Raw genomic sequence first — 18,233 nt, forward strand, 5'->3', positions numbered from 1 at the left:
GCCGAGGATGTCTTTTTTTTTTCTTTGTGAGTCACTTTATCAACTGTTTCTATCCTAGACTTTAAAAAATGGCTAAATTTACAACTTAAAAATATAATGGCTTTATTTCATAGTACTGTAACGATGATATATAACTTATAAAATTGCAAGTTAAACACTTTACCAGAATTATTTTGTGCTATTTCTCTAATTAGCTTAGAAGTGCATAGGAAAGTACACCAAACTACATTCACTGAGGTCTGATCTCCTTTATAGCCATTAGTAGTAATATACTAAGGTTTATTATACCACGAAGATTACTATAATTAGATGGCAAATATTAGCTGTATTCATGAAACTTTCAACTCTTTACGTATTAAGTTTTCCATCTTAGGCTACAACATCGCCTATCTACTTTCTGCGCTTGCAGTCCTCACTTCTTTCTAAAAAATAATTACTCAACGATTCAGTTAATTTGATAGTACGTTGAATGGCTGATCACACAACAACTCAATGAGCCAACCAACTGGTCATTCACCGAGTCCATTTCTCATCATGATGATAAAACTCTCGTCACCTTCACTCAGGTAAGTAGTAAGAGAAGAGATGAAAACTAGTGACGTTGACATTCCGTTGATAAATTCACCATCATAAAACGTGTCCTACCCATTCCATACCAGCAATAACTCCAAAGATTATCAACAAACAAACTTCAAAATCGATCGTGCTGACCAAGACCAAATGGTTTCATTTCAATTACTATGTGTAACTGTACAGCATAACCACCTTCTGCAACAAAATCTATACCACTTCGCATAAACAAAAAGCACACACACACACATAGAACTCAGGCAAATTAAACGCCAGTGCCGAAGTAAACGGAAGCATGGGTAGAGTTGGGAAGTGAGGGGTGTTTGCACGATCGGCCTAAATGCTCTCCGGCATCCAGTTTCATTTCTCGCCGCTACATCTTGCGTGTGTCAACTTCGTTTCCAATTTAAGTTATAATCCGATCACAGCTCGGAGTCCGCGTTGACCAGCTTCTCGGCTTCGCTCGGGCGGCGTTCAGCATCAATACTGTCCTTACCCTACCCCACCCCTCCGGCTGCTAAACTGAGGATGCTGGCAGCTCACACAGGAGTCATAATTGCCCTATTTACGGCCCGGAGAAGCTTCCGTCCCTTCTCTCCCCCTCCATGTTGCTGGTATAACCAAGCATAATCCCCATCGCCAGCAATCTCATTCCGTTGTGTCGAGCGCAATAAAAGACAACGTAGCAGGTGGGCTCCGAGATGGAGTTGTGCGATTTTCATACTAATAAATCTGAGGTAACCTGACGTGAGATGGCTGGGGGAAAAGAGACGGATTACGAAAACACGGAGGTGCAAGTTGTAGGCAATATTGGCCGAGGAAATGACAAAAAATGAGGAGGCATAAAAGACAAAATGACAGGCAACGAAATTTAAAAAAAAACCCAGCTTTTCTACAACAACTCTCAGTTATGAAACCTATCTTTTCCCCTGAAAGTGTGGGGAAAAATCTTGTACTTCACTCTTTGAAGGTTTAAAGGGCTCAGATCTTTACACGCCTGCATCGTTACACGTTGTACTACTTTCTTGTTTTCTTTCTTTCTTTTCTTTCTTTCTTTCTTTCTTCTTTCCCTTGTGTGTGTGCGCGAGCGCGTGGTTCTCAATTAGAAAGCATTTTTGAAACATTCCCGAGATTTACTTTACATTCCCTTTGTTCAAGAACATTAAAAACCCGACAAGAACAAGAATCAGCACGTGCAACAAAATACAGGCTGAAAAGAAATGGCCATTAAGTTACTAGGACTTGAAGGGTTGTGCCCTAGGATGAGACATACGAATCTTTTTCGATGAACAAAATAATTATCACTGAGCTGTTCATACGAATTTCAGTACTATCACGCCACATTTGATCCGGACAGGAAGTTGCTTGAATTAAAAGGTGTGTATGGGCTTTTTTCACGAATCAGCGAGCGTGACGAACCCTGTGGCTTTTCTCTAGAGATGCGCAAGCTCTCTCTCTCTCACACACACACACACACGCGCTCTCTCTCTCTCGTTCCTTTGTCATCATCGCTCGCAAACACGTTATATGCACATGAGAGTGAGAGAGAGAGAGTAGGAGGAATTGAAAACTCCAAAATGACTGAAAGCTGATGCCAAAAGCAATTACAAATCTAACCACTAAGGACCGATAACTGACAATTGGTTTCGACATAGCTCCTCCCAAACAAGAGTCATCGTGCATGGTGTTAAGTTTCTTTTGTGTGTCGCTTGTTGTCTGTCAACTCAGATGAGATAGCATCTTCTCTTCACTGGAGTGTTTAGGGGACATCTGGACATTGACAGAAATTAGTTTTTGTTGACACTTGTTCGATACAATGTTTTTAAGTGAAGAGTGTGGCCAGACCGTCAAGGAAGAAGCACTGCTTTTACTGAATGTGTGCAAGGGAAAGGGGTTCATCGGAGAAGATGAATAAATAGCGAATAATAAAAGAATGACATGAATGACTGGAGGAAATAATATAAAAAGTAGAGAGGAGAAAATGTAACGAACACGCTACTTCCGTCTTGCCACATTGACAGACAAGCTACAGATAAATAAAGAATTAACGACTGAATAAGTGAGAAAATAAATCGATATATGAGTAAATACGTAAATTAGTGAGGAAATAAGTAAAGAAATAAACAAAAGAATAAGCGTGTAAATAAATGAATACTTCTGTATATTTTTACATAGACTTCAAAGCTCTTTTGGTATTCCTGATGTTGCTCTGTCCTCCTTTCGATCCCATCTCATGGACCGAACCCAGACTGTGTGTTTGAATGGTGTATACTCAGATGCTTTTGTTCTGAGATATGTATCTGTATGATGTCACACCATGCCATGTCACATGTGATTTATGCTGATGATACAAAGCTTTATCAGTCAGCTGACTCAGCTCCACTTACTTAACTCTCTGGACTACTGACACGGACATGTTGACATAAAGTCCTGGATGCTCCAAAACAAGCTGCAACTGAATGACGATAAGGCTGAGCTGCTGCTTACTGGTCCAAAGAAATTTCTGAATCATCCTTCTCTCCCTCGGTCTCTGTCTATATTCCTTTCTCCATCTCTGTGTGCAGTTCGTGTGCCTTTCTCTATCAGAGTTTGACCTCATCGGCAAATTTTTCAAGTTTGAAGAACTGCTTGCCTTGAACATCGTAGGATTAGTATCATTTGTCATTATCTCACCATTGATGCAACTAAAACTCTAATCTTCACCTTCGTGCTCTCGAGGATTGACTTCTGTAATTTTCGCTTAGCTAAAACTCCCAAGTGTCTTCTTGATATACTTGATAAGGACCAGGAAGAATGCTGTTCACCTCACCAACTATCTAGATGTGAAGATATATCACCCATTATTCGCTCTCTTCTTTGGCTGCCAATCGCGGATCGTATAGTCTACAAACTTTCCACTTTGACTTACTCCGCTGTTTCTAACACTGGTCCTCAGTACCTCTCCAAATTCACTCCATCTATACACTCACTCGACGTTTTTGCTCATCTTCCGATATAAAGCATCTTCAAGCCTCACTAGCTAAGACAAAGACAGAGGAAAAAGTCTTTCCCCTCATCAACTTGGAACGGATTACACACCAACCTGCGTCACTCTGATTCTCTTACCACCTTTAAGTCTAAACTTAAGACACATCTTTTCAGAACGACTTCACTGTGACCCTGTCCTGACCCTGAGCGTGCATAGCGCGTGTCTGTAAGTTACTTTGTGTATGAGATGGTGTCTGTTGTAGAAGTTTGTCTTTTATATGAGAATATGGGTGTATGGCTGCTAGTGATTCAGTCTGCATATCATTTCTATAAATCGCTCTGAGCAAATAATTGGAAAAGCGCTATATAAATCGTCATTATTTTTAGTATGAATAAGTGAGTAGATAAAAAAATGGATAAATAAGTAAATACATAAAGAATGAATAAGTGAAGAAATGGTCGAAAAAGTGGTCAAATAAATAAGTAATCAAATTAGGCTGCTGTGCACCGATATTCAGTTGGTCATCAAAGACTTTTAATTGTTTATTGATTCCTTTAGTGTGACAGAAGGACTTAAACTGAAAATCTACTAAATGAAGTAGGGCTGACCACCTCAAGAGCTGGAAGGGGGTTGGCAGGAGGACCGTTTGTCGCAGCCGGCAGGAGACTAAGCGACTGATAAACTGTCAGCTGAAACAGCACGTCACAGCTTGTGCCAACAGATGGCGCCAATTTATTGACGTTTTACTGACTCTTCGTTTGAATTGATTGGGTTTTTTTACTTTATAATTACATCTATCCAGGCAAAACATCCCGACGAGTAAAAAATAATAATATTTATATTTGTTTTGGCTGCGAGGAAGAAGGAATATCTTATCGATGCCAGCTGCCTGAGGCTGTTGCCATCGGGGGGTTGAGAATAATGGAAGGCCAGTTAGCCAGCTGTTGTTTATCAACACCACTAAGTCTTTATGAAGTGCTTTATAATAAACAAGATCAGTTAAGATAAAGTGCACACTCTTTTAACAAAATTAAGCTCTTTTACGTCTGATTTCCACTGGCATATTAAAAATGTTCTCTAAATCATTAAAAAATATTTAGTAACTATGTTTGAATCTCTTAAAAAGGTATCGCGATCGAATCGCGTAACAGGTCTATGACATAAGTTTTCTATGAGGCTTAGCTGTGTAATTTAGGCTCAACCTCTTTGCTCAGGCAGGTAAGCTTATCAGAAGGCGCCGATCTCAGGGACACCAGGTAGTCAGTCTCCCGTCCCACCAGAAGTTCACGGAGTGACGCGGGAGTCGCCACGTTCTTTAACAGGTCATCACACAGCACGGCTATCAACTGCTTAGAAAAGTCGATGACAAGATTCCCTCTTTGAAGCCCGGCTCGCAAAGCGGATTGCTGATGGTTCTCACCTTGCGATTATTAAAGTCGTGTTATGAACTTCTTATCGCAGACTGTGCAGCTTGATTTCAAGCAGGAAATTGGAAAAAAGCACTCATTCCCAACTTCATCATCATCACAACCACTATCGGCATCATTATTATGACCGTCATTATCAGCAGCAGCATCTCATCTTTTGAACCACTTCCTGCTTCTCCTAATATTCGTCCTCCCTTCTTCCTTTTCCTCAGCGTGCGATTCGGTTGCGCAGCGGGTAAAGAACTAGTAGGGTGGAGCTTTTTTATTTATGACTGTGTAAAGCTCAGTTCAGGAGGCTATTTGTTCAAATCTGGGTAAGTATCCCATTTCCGTTCTAAAATATACATGTACAGACATCCCCATGGACACCAAGAGACCAACAACACAGGACTGTGTACTCTGTGAAGACCAGCCAATGAGAGTGCTATGTTATTTTGTTATTTTTGTGTTATGTTATTAATTTGTTAATTCAGGCATATGTAAACAAACAAAACGAGTTTGAACTTTTTCTTTGTATGGTAACGTTTAAATAATTGTATCTTATGAATGGAAGTAGGGTATTCCCCAGGTATTCAGAAATAACACCTTGTACTGAGCTTTACCCAGTCATAAGAAACCCAAAAAATGGCACCTTTAGACCTTTAAGCACTTAGACCAATGCAGTGAGAATCAGTGTCCGGTTTCAGAGATCGTCTAGAGCACGATTTTCTTTTTGTGCGTGTGGCATCTTTTACAGGGTCAGCTGCTTGGCCGTTGAACAACCTTAGTTACTGTCTCGATCATCATGTAAAGATACTATTTTGCTAAGAATCTTTACTTAGATACTACTAAGAATCTGAGAACATCGTTAACCCTTTAATGTTTCACACCGTAATCTAATCATTGCGATTGAGTATCAAGCATGAGCAACTGCATGCTTGTGCTCACTGGCTACAATGCTATTTATAGGCTTGCCACCGATTCCACTAACGGCCAGCGCAAGATTGAAAAAGGTCAGCGGATGTGACGACAACAATACAGATTGCAACGAACTGTCCTTGTCCAGGTCCGATCACTCTGTCATGGCATTCCTCATTTTTTATGCTCGCTAGCCTTTAACCCTTAACCCCCTCTCTCCTCTCCCCTTCCGCCCTCTTCTCTCGCAATCATTCCAATCTTTATTCCCTTTCTCCGCCCTGGAAATGGATGACTCTTTAAGCACGCTAACGGCCGGAGTTGTGCTGATTTCTCCCACATTTGGAGCAGTTCATGTGTAAATAGCAAGCTCCTCAAAGTCATCCCTTTCTGGTCCAGAAATCTAATTCATTGCGAGTTGATGATTCCTAGCGAGGCGTCCTGATCCTATTTCTCTCTGATCCGCTTGTTGATGTATTATGTCCATCCTCACTCACCCATCAATTGCTGAGTCAAGCTGCCATTCCGGTACACAGGGCGAAGATCGAAAAACATGAGAGAGAAGAGAGAGAGAGAAAGAAAGAGCGACCGAGAGATGGGAAGGAGAGGGGACTGGAATAGATGCTTTATGTCTTTTTTGTAATAATACCATCATTTATCTCCATGCTTAGACTTTATAAACATAATACATAAATTAATATTGCTCTTTGAGCAATAAAACACTTTTTAGCATTCTCTTCCTCCCAATGAACTAAAATAGCAGGTTACATCTAAAGGGAAACCTACAATCCCCTGAAAATAAGAGACATTACATTTCCTCAGTCACTGGATGAAGACAAATCACGGTTAGAAAAGCGCGCGAAGATGAGAATCGCATTTCACGGACGACGGAAGGAGGAGAAGACAGAGGGCCGGACTCTAGCAGGTGACAGACGAGTCAAGGTAAAGTCGTGACCTCACACAGATATGTCAGGAAATCTCGAGATGGTTAGCTGGCGACAGTGGCTCAATTACAGTCAGTAATTGCAATTCAGAAACACCGAACTTCCGCAGTATCAGCAGCGAGCGATTTTTTATGAAAACGAGAAGGCAGATGCTGAAGAAGACGACCTCAACACGAAGCGCAAAGACGTACAGAATATTGTAACAGTAATCGTGCATATGTTCGCACTCGCGCGCGCAAGTGCGAGGCGATAATGCACAGGAAGATATTGTTCCTGTATGTTGTATAAAAGCACCCTTTATGATGCTGCGGTTTTCATGACGCAACCCCGCATCTGTACACCACACACTGCCGTCTGCACACGGGGTGCATCCATTCTCACACCACACCTACCTCTGCATCATCATCCGACGGGTGGAAGGGCATAGGTTGTTTCGCACCACCTATACATGCTGTGCGGTGTGGAGACCAAAGGCAGACGAAGCCGAAACGTGTATGGGTGGCTGTGACTGTCAAGATTAATAAGCTCGATCTGGCTGGCGTCTTTTCCATTTCTCAACTGCATTATTCCCGTGGGATTATGATAATTATAATTATAATGATGACTTCATTGTCGACAAGAAAGTGTTCTGAATGCACTTGGAGAGTGCGGGGCATTGCAGTATGTATGAAGGGAAGTAGATAGATAAGTATAGTACGTTTGAGAGTGCATGCGTGAGGTGTGTATGTGTGAGAGACTGACTTTTTCCAGTGCGGGCTTGTTGCACGTGTTTCTAAACTTTTAAACTGCTCTAAAAATGAAATTTAGAAACTTCTGTTTTCAAAAATCGTTTCTACCCCATCTAGATGGTTGCACAAGTACATGCGAAAAATGTGCTGATGGGTACGAAAGTCTGGTTTAAACAATTTTATCCTGTTTAAGACAATTTTAGTAACCAAAAAAGTTGTGATGTGCACTGTATTGATACAAAACCGATTATCTAAACAGAGTTAAGGTCTAAAAGTGTTTAAAAATAGGCGTGTTGTGCAACTGGCCCCTTGTCCAACCTGTGAAACTTTCTCCCTCGGCACAATAAACATGCTTATCGTTAGCCTTTCGTATTTCTCCTTAGTTCTCTCTCAATTCTCTCTCTCTGCCCAAGAATCAATGACATTTCCCAATGTTGCCCGCTAACGCACCTATTCAACTTTGAGCAAGCCATTTCCCTCATTTCTTGAAATCCTCAGGTTCTCTGCATTGTATTACTTGCTAATTAACTGAGATCCTGATTGCTCAAGATAACCAGCAAAAGGACAGTTGTTCTTCGGATGGCGTTTTCGACTGACCTTTGGTTGTAACGCAGAAAACCCCTTACCGTTAAAGGTCAAGGACAACAAAGCTCCAACGTCACGATCTGAAGGTTCTATCCAGATAACCATTCCAAACTTACACAATGCACAGGTGCGGGCAAACAACAAAAAGTTTCCGCTACGTGATGGGTCAGTACAGAATGGAATTTAAGTTCAACTTTCTGATGGTTATTTGTAGGAGACTGCACATGCGTACAAACTGAAAAAGGTCTCCTGAGTCCTGCACTTTCAAAGAAGACACCACCCATCCACCCAACCCCTAAAAAAGATTGTAGCAACACCCAAATTTCGAGATTTATGCATAACGTCTAAAATAGTCTGCACACGTGTATCTGCTGCCGGGCTACGCATGCGCAGTGTGTTTGGAAGGGTTATCTGGGAAAGAAAGCTGAGATCGTGATACCGGCAGTATGGTCAAACTTAAGAAAATTATTCAATATATTTTTTTACAAGATGCACATTTTGATCCCAAGCAAGAAAGGCCTATCAAATCAGAACATTTCATATAAGGAATCGCAACTAACAATACCTGATAATTTATTTTTAGATGTGCTACTGGTGGAAGTTAGGGGGGAAGTATAATCTATTCAGCAATGAAAAGGGAAAAAAAGCAGCTAAATTAAGAAAAAGGATTTAGAGAAGGAAATTAATGAAGTGGAAAATGATCATAGTAAAACTAGTTCAGTCTTCAAAAAGTTGGAAAATATTATTCTAACAGGCATTTGTATTCAGGCATATAATTAAACAACAAAAAAGAGAAATAAAAGAAAAACCAATCCTGGGACAAAAATACTAATACGACATAATTGAAACAACCTTCCCATCACCTCTATAAGCCTTACACTCCGTCCCCTACAGGTACAAAAGGATGTCAAGGAGATGGGTGGGAAAGGTTTTGTGAGGTGGGGGTGCGGAAAAATTGCACATGGCCTTCTTCTAAACAAAAGAGCAAAAAAATATATAAAAGTTACCCAAGTGAGGGTACGTATTGGCACGTGGCGCTCAACCCCCATATAGCTGGGGGTCACAGCGACCAACAAGAAGTTGCCTTAACCCAGAACAGCCCGTCTCCATCTGAGAAACCGCACGCGTGTTTATGTCTTCCAAAAGGTCAAAGGAGCGCTACTGATGCAAAGTTTTCCTGTCGTTTTTAAATCTTTCAATGCTCTTGTACTCTACAAAACTAATCGATTCATTCTCCGAGAAAAAGTTATAACAAAAATAAAAAGCCACTACAAATAATGAAGACAAAGTAGTAAGAGAACAAAAGGATGCGGTGACCAAGTATGCTTATGCACTCTATCTACACAAAACCGCAGAGATATTGTAAAAATATAGACCAGCTGGTTTAAAACAAAGTAAATAGCAAACAAATAAAAAATTTTAAAAAATGAAAACGATAATAATTAACACCGGTCAACCAGATTCACATAATGGACAGATGATGTGTATTGACGAGAGGGAGAGGGGGGAGATGGGGAAAAATGTTATTGAACGCAATCAGACAAGTCTAAAAATTAATCTTTGTAAAAAGTAAATCTGATATTTTTATTGTACATACCTATATACAACTACAACTATATGATAAAGAATGTACATAACTGTTGCACCACCTGAAGGCATCAGCAAAGGAGGCAAGCAACCAATAAGCAACAGTCGGCTGCATACAAGTCCAGGAAAACAATCGTGGAAGGAACAGCCGACTACATGTACGGCAATATCCTCCCCTTGCCTTCCAGCACCTCCCCACATAGATACTGTAGACCTCTCTTTAAAGCCTAGGTGAAAATGTTTATATTGTTATTGCTTCTCAGTTTACACCTGACTGTCCTTCCACTTATGCAATTCTTCAGAACGTACAATGACTGAATCCATCCTCTTGCAGCAAAGTCTCTTCTGTTCCTTTCGATAAGATCATTGACGCAAGTGCTGTTCACTACCGTGCCTTACATAACAAAGTTCAACACTGGTTGGCGCCCTTTGCGTCATTCGTGAGAACCCGATACAGAGGAAGCATCTGGCGCAGGCACCACCCTGCCCTTTGCCCTTTTCCCTCTGTGCTTGCGTTCCCAGGGACATCCCCTGGCAATTTGTTTATCTTCTTACTTTACTCGGGTGTCGACGCCTGAATAGAGCTTTTGTCTCGCTCGTGCGAAAACTGGCCGCGGAAACGTCGTCACTTAAACTTGGATAATCACATACGACCTCGCACACCCGAGACTGGTCTACGTCATTGTATGGTACCCCCTACCCCATTCGCCTATTCTCCAGTACACGTGAGTGAGAGGGTGGAAGGTGGAACAAATAGCAATAAGGAGGCTTCTTTAGAAGAACCAATTCAAAAAAACACACTAACTAAAAATGAAAGGCAGAGGAAGAACAGTGATACAGCAGGTTGGCTTTTTGTTATAAGAGATTTTGTTATGGTGAAATTGCTACAGCTTAAGAACGTTTTAGAGACCATTTTTGAAATGATAATGTGAAGACTTCTCAGTTAAGAGACTTTAACAGGCACTTATAAGTGGAATCTTCAAATAAAACAGTACACTAATGTAATTTTGTAATACCTGATACTTGATAATACCATCAGATTTCATAAAAGTTTCTATGAATTTCCCAGACACTATCTCTAGTAAAGATATAAGATATAGGATGAGTGTTTTTCCATATGCCTGACTAGCTCCTGCATCTTTTAAAAGGTGCAGCCTACTATTTTTACCAAGAATTCAGATTTTTCATGAACAAATATCACATCATCTGCAAACCCTTTTAGACCAAACTGCGGAGAAGTGGGGGTCACTTATTTACCAGAAAAGAAATGAGATACTTAAAGAAATTAACTCATGATAAGCAAAACTGGAAAGAAGAAAAATCTGCTTTGAATTTGTAGCCTGCGCTCTCCCATTCCTTCAATGCATTTTTTTTTTTCATTAAAACTTCAGTAAAGTCTTCCTCTGGTACTTGGTTCAACAAAATGAAATGTTTTCACAGACTATGAGTTCGCTTCACTTTGCAAAAAAAGAAAAGAGAGAGAGAGAATCGAAGAGAGAAATTGTCCAGTCTCCAGCATGATTACCCTTGTCCGCCAGCTCGAGAGTTGACGGTCTTGGAGATGGTGTCAATACAAGCGTAGTTCGGTGTTGCCAATGATCTTTATTGTGGACGAAGAAGCGAACTCAGAGAGAAGGAAGACAAACAAGGGCTGGCAGTGGAATGGGGAAGAACACTCCTTGTTTTTTCACTCAGTAAGAGATTATTCGAAGTCGCGCTTTTGCTGGCTAACATGCATATTAGATTGGGAGCTTGGCTTTGGAAGACACAAGATGACATGCACCATTTCTTATTGCCTAGGTGAGTTCAAAGATAGGACTTTTGGCACTTTCTCTATTGATACAGTTAAACATAAAGCTAGTTTCGCGGACGTCTAGAGCAATGTTTCCATATTCACTTGTGTTAGAGAAAAAATTCTTTCCTAGAGGCAAAGCGAAGAAGTAAAAAGAAATGAAATGGACGACTAATCCCTCATTTTGTCCCCAGAAAATAGCAGGCTTGATTCAATTACTCGTCATCAGCTCTGTTAGCACGTTAGGCTCCAGGCGAACAGAGGGATAGGAGTAGGGGGATAGGCCAAGAGAAGGCTGGGGAATCATTGTCACAGACGACTGTCGATTAACTAGAAATATCAGAAATGACAGCAGCTTCAAACCGCTGTCAGAAACAGTAGCCAGTGAAAATCCTAATTACAAATGTCGGCATGAAAAAATGCAAAGACCGTCACGTGCATTAGTCTTTGAAGGAAGGCATAAACAAACAGCTAATAAACAAACACTAGATATGTAATCCACAAACAACCAGACAGCAAGAGATAAATTCTACACACGTTTATTGACTAGTCAGTGCATCGCAGTTTTACTTAACATGTGCTACCACATTCCCATTTTGGTGATATTAAAATAAAAGACACCATATACAAAACTATAGACAAGGAAAGTCTAGAAAGGGAGGTGGAAGAGAAAGTTTCAGCAACACGGATTAAAATATCTTGCATTTGATATGTTTATCTACTTCGAGCTCTCTGTTCAGCAGCCACAAATGCCATGTTGTGTCCAAGCGTCAGGTCTCTCGTGCGCATGTATTTGCTAATTTTCCTGCTCTGTAATGCTGCCTTTGTCTGTTATTGTTACCTCAAACCTGAGTAGCCAAGTTCCGTTCTAGAATGACCGGGTGAGTGAATGTTCTAGAGGAAAAAATGTTTGACGAGTACGCAGATGGATTTTCTCCCTCGTCAACAGGATTAACTACTGTCATGCCTCGCCACCAGCAGGAAACTCTCCTCGTCGCTCGGACATCGATCCTTTAATACTTCCTCTTGCTTTTCATTGCTACAGCAACCACGGCCAGTTTCACATCATAGAATAATTTTCTTTTTTCCTTCTTGTGCTCACTTGTTTCCATCCTTTGTTTTTCAATTTTGGCGTCCGACAATGCTTCTCGCTCTGCTCCGGTACACAGCGGTCTCAAAGCCGTGTTATTGGTATGTGCTGTCCTGCCACTGCAACTTTCGTATGACAATGAAAAACACACTCTTTTTAACAAAGAAACTCACAAACGCATGTTAACACGCATGCTCGCACATATACACATAGAAGCACTCAAAGTCACGTGAGTGTAGAAGGTATAAAAGAGACAGTTCGAGCCCAGATATGGTTTTTTTCCCGACTACAAGTTAATCTTAGTATGGTGAAACAGTAATATTTTTTGTCAGGTTTATAAACACGGACTCCAGTGGTTTCTATGCGCATTTCTAAACGGTGAAGACACTGATATGAACCTAACAGCTCTATCGAACCATATGCAAGAGTCTGAGAATGATCTCCCACAAGCAGACTATGTTTTGAAACTGGCTCCTCCGCGCGTCTCTTAATACTGATGATCTCGGTTTAAACAAACCCAACACCACCCTGCATCTCGCACGGTATCGAACGCCTTCTCGCGACGAAGGTGTGACCAGGCATGACTCCGATCATCTCGGACAACATAAAAAAAAAGGCAGAAGCCGTCGGTCGATAACAAATAAAATAAATCTTTTCATCTCCCGCAACATGACGCGTCTTCACGGCTTGTCATCTGGTCGTGTTCCACGACCCAGCTGGTAGAGAAACTGGAAGACGACTCAGAAGAGGCAGTCGAGTTCTCAAAGGCCAGCCAGTATGGCGTGCTCAGGCCCAATCTCCCTGTCACAGCTCGTCAAAGCGCGTGCAATAGCTCATCATACTGAAGAGCTCTTCAAGAGAAGCGGCCTGTAGGAGTGATCTGAATAGAACTGTAGGATGGCGAAAATTATTCGACGGTGAAAAAAACCCCACTCACTCCAGCAGCAATAGAACGGAAACTATGAAACGTTAAAGAATGAACTTAAATAGAGCAACGCGCCTAGAGCCACAGAACGTTTCATCTGCGGAATACAATTCAACCAATTAAAAGAGTTCTGAATTTCTGTATTGGAATTAAGTTTTTATGAGAAACATATTATAGCAAAAATGTGGACCAGACCATGTTAAAACGAAAATATAAATGCAGTTTGTCAATACATGTCATCGCACCTCAATATTGTAATAAGTGTTATAAAAGTAAACTTTTTTCTACACCACATTTTAGCAAACTGCAATTCTCACAGTACCCGTTGGGCATGCAAGACGTGCACACGCATATTGTGTGCCTCGGGCTCTGAGATTGTATCGATCTTCTACTACTGAAGACCACAAAATAACAAAGGATTTCTAAGCCCTCGTGAATAAAATACAGGTTCTGAGTTGATCTTATATCAACTACAAAAAAGACAAAGAGAACAGAGAACGAGCGAGAAAGAGAGAGAATGAGTAACAATTTTATGAAGTAAATGAAAATTGATTTTAAATATCAATTTTGCATCCAATTTCGCTTATGGTCATTTAACGTCTAATACGCTTGTCACATGTGGCAGATTTACAAGCTTACCCCGGCTCAAACCTATTTTAGTAATGTGATTCGAGTTCGTTCTTTGCTGGTCTAGTTCATGTTAACACGAACGTGGAGCTTTAGAGCGGAAGAAAAAGCTTGGATCAATTTTGCTTTGTCTTTTCCAGAGATCGTACACACTCATCCTGGAGGCCTTTGACGAAGACAAGAGTGATGTTGTTGGTGAGTTAAGTCAATAATTCAAAGTATGCATGTGTGCGAGCACGTACGTGTGCATGTGAGTGTATGAATACACGTTTGGTATTTCTACCTTATCTCTCTATGCTCCTTATCTCTCTTTCGTTAGAAAGACCTTTATCCACTTAAACGGACAATCAAATACATAGAAGGGTGATGGTGGTTGGGGAGGGGGAGGAAATGACAGATGAACACAGAACTCACAGCGCTACAAAACATCTGCTTGGCGAATTTTTTCCAAGCTTTAGCTCTCTTTAACACAGTCTAGACTGTCGAAGAAACCACTTTAATCCTCCTATTAACCCCGACCCCAACTTTAAAACCGAATCAAAATATCTCATCTTAATCCTGAAACGCAATCGCTATATTTACCTGGATTAAGATAAGGGGATAACGTATGACTTAAAGTTAAAAACAGTGATAATGACATCGCATGGGCATTTATTTGTAGGAAGTCTAATTGTTTAGACTCGACAATTTGGTGACAAACACGTTTTCCAGCATTTGCTGGTCGCCCCATGAGGTTACAACCCTAGCCGGTGCTCGAAGTTCACCGAGGACAAGTTCACCGAGTTCTCAGGTAAACGCCGCGCAGTGCCGCGTATCTGTGGCCAGAACTTGGACCTTTGTGGATTTGCTGCTTGGCTTTAAGGTGCGACTGTTTGCAGACTTGGTGCATTCGATGGAGAGCATTGTTCTGAAGCAAGGCCAGGGTGGGGGACAGAGGTCTAAAAGGCTTTCTTGTTTCGCTTAGGGACACCGGGTACAGTAACTCAATTTCTCGAGTTTTTCTCAATTTCTCGCGACGGCGAGTGTCTGTTGACTGCCCTCTGCTCTCTGGCCTTGTGGTCAGTGCGCTCGACTTCAGAGCTGAAGGCCAACTATTCAAATTTTACTCAGGGTCAGCAAGTAGAAAAATAACATAATGTGGAAAATCAGGGTCGGTGACTGCAAAGTACCGTAATGTGGATTGTAAGGGTCGGTGAGAAAAATATCGTTATGTGGATTATCAAGGCCAGGAGTGGGGAAAATACTGAAATGGGGATTCTCAGGGTTTATCAACATGTAAGTGATGTATATCTGTCTAGCGCGCACACAAAAGATTGCTGCTCGTCCTTTTACTACTTTCATAATTTTGGATAGTCGTCAGTCTGCAGTCATCAGATAAAAAAAAAAAATTACTCAACGAGACTTGTTGTCTTTAAGATTTTTGTTAAACCAAACGTATAGATTGTGGAAGTAATTTTTGTTCTTCCCGTGTACCAGTAATCATCCGAGAAACAATAGTTTATTCTTTCTTAGATTAATGGTATTGAAGTAACGTGAGCGCCATTCACGCTCCCGACTGATGTGTCCGACCGACCGTTACAGATTATGTCCTATGTGATAGCCAAGCACGTCACAGTTTAAGGCAACTGAGTTTGTTTTTGTTGGTTTTTTTTTTTAAGAAAATCTGCAAGATCCCGAGCTGTCTCACTAAAAACATTCAGCCTTCCAGCTTAGCTTACATTGGGCACCTTATGGCTTTATTCCTCAATTACTTTTCTCTTTCCCTATGCCCATCAGTTTGTCAGTTGGTTTGTCCCTCAATCTGTGTAAAAGAACGAGAGGGTGTTTGCGCGTGCGTGCGTGTTAGTTGGTGCGCTCGCCTGCCGTCTGTGGGGGAGCAGGGCTAGAGCGTATGTTTGGCAAGACGGGGTTTCCACACCGCGTGCGGCTCCTCCCTACCCCAGCCCCCTATTTCTTTTCACCTAATTCTTCGGCTTTGCACCCCGCTCCTGGTATCTTTTGTTACCTCCCTTACGCACACTCGGGCGCACTGTGTGGCATTTACTGGGTTGTTACCCTTTTCTCAACCAGCCGCCGAGAGAGAGGTGGAGGAAAGGAGGCATCAGGAGCACACTGCCAGCTCTGCTCCACTTGTCTGAATGCAGCAGCAGTTGACAACTTGCCAACTGGATCGCGACATCAGCGTGCGTACGTCTACGTACTCACCTTGGCACAGTGTATCCCCACTCAGTCGTCTGCACGAATGCATTTACGAGCAGGCAAGGTGCACACACATTCCAATATATGTATATGATCAGTAGAGTCTCACAATATGTATATGCACACTTTGTCTTATAGAAACAAGCTCAAAATATGTATATGCACATTTTCTCTTGTAGAAACGCGCGCGCACACACACACTTTTTCTCTCTCTAAAAAGCACTTCCATTTACATGCACGTACTCAAGTAAAACTGATAACAGAAGAAAACAAATGCTATCCGCTGGTCGGGAAAATCCCAGACACGTGGAAACATAATAATTCCCAGGCTAAAGCAGAGGCAGACAAAGGGTTCAAGACTTATTATAAACCAGCAAGACCGGCGGTACAAAACACATGGACAACGCGGTAGCTTATTAACGAAGTAACTATAAGTGGATCTGACTTGCATCTAGATTGTAAATCTGCTAGTAGAATACTAGTTCTGAATGAAATGAAATGTTTAAAAATCCACAGAACGCGCACGCACCCGCGCTCACACACACGCGCGCGTCAGCTACAGTTTGAAGAGAGAAGCTGAAGACAACGAGAGACAAACCAAGAAAAGCTGACAGGCGTTTAGGTAGATACAGATTGTGTCTGGCGAGGTAAAGAAGAGAGCAAGAAAGTGGAAAGAGAAGGAGGGGGGCGCTAAAAGTAGAGAGACTGCAACAAAATCTACCAGAAAGCTTGAAAGAAATTTAATTTTTTGCATATCTGGAAGACGGGGGAAAAAGTCCTCAAGCTAACACACCCCAGCGCGACGATCATACAAATATTGTGACACACACAGACAAGAAAACGGAAGAGCTAGAAGTGAGACGTGGCTGGGGAAAAACCTTAGCAATAATACACTGAAGCTGACTACGACCCCGCGCTCCGTCACCCCCGCCACCCCTCGTCTTCAAAGCCGTCAAGCAGACATCTTTCTTCGTCTCCCAGATTACACCTAGAACACGCCGGTTTATTTGCAGGCGGTCTTCAAAGTACTATTTACGTACCTCCTGTTGCCACTATCGCTCATCAGATAAGGCGGCAACAAGCCGGAGGAGCAAGCCAGCATACAGACAAGGAGAAAGACAGCAGACAAGGATTGCCAGAAGAGAGCATATGCCACGCCAACTAAATCATTGTCTCCTGTAATTACGGTTTTATTGGTGCTGAGCTTTTCCACATGTGTCAAGCTGTCCGCAAAGTGACCTTAAGTCCCACTGCATGTTGACCGAAGTCTCGAAGGTTTGCCTAAAACCACTGGTTTCCTGTGACATTCATGAAAAGCTTTATCAATCTTGGTCAAAAGTCTGACGACATTCACCCCCTTAAGAAGGGTTAGGGTTCACAGGCAATACTCAGCAATAATACAATGATCACTGGGTAATCACATGATTTGAAATTCGCTGAAAAACTACACGTTCAGTGACGTTTCCCACGAACTGTACAAAGACTTTTTAGATTGTTTTGTGAGGTCACATGATCTAGAGTTACTGAGCAGCTGAAACTTTCAAAAGGGTTGTGCTGATGATAGTAACAGAAAACAATGGGGAAGACTTGTGAAGGTGGAGGCTTGTTTGTTGTGATGTGTACGACAATCAGAGCGGTTGAAAGTCACATAGTTTTATTTTTTTCTAAACAGCTTAACATTTTATTTTGTATTTTTTAAAAGTATACACGTAGTATACAAATCACACAATATTTGTAACGCTATGAAGTTTCTCTGTCGATAGCTAAAGTTTATGCTATGCGCTTATCTATGCCACGCAAACCTCTAACACGTGTATTTTTTAAAAGTAATTTGCTTCCAAGGAATTTTCTTTAGACATAAAACTCGCACATTTTTCAATTTCAAAAATTCATTTGT

The 18,233-nt window shown here is 41.5% G+C and overlaps 1 protein-coding gene across 1 annotated transcript in view; it reads left to right on the plus strand.

Annotated features, from left to right (window-relative positions):
* LOC112569990 (protein jagged-1b-like) overlaps positions 1–18,233 on the plus strand; it is a 60,252-nt gene that overhangs the window by 21,435 nt on the left and 20,584 nt on the right. Inside the window, exon 2 of the mRNA XM_025248133.1 lies at positions 14,278–14,332. Within this exon, the coding sequence (XP_025103918.1) occupies positions 14,278–14,332 (55 nt within the window). The remainder of the gene's footprint in view (positions 1–14,277; positions 14,333–18,233) is intronic.

The sequence above is a fragment of the Pomacea canaliculata genome, linkage group LG8 (genome assembly GCF_003073045.1).
Source record: "Pomacea canaliculata isolate SZHN2017 linkage group LG8, ASM307304v1, whole genome shotgun sequence".
In the NCBI taxonomy this organism is placed as follows: domain Eukaryota; kingdom Metazoa; phylum Mollusca; class Gastropoda; order Architaenioglossa; family Ampullariidae; genus Pomacea; species Pomacea canaliculata.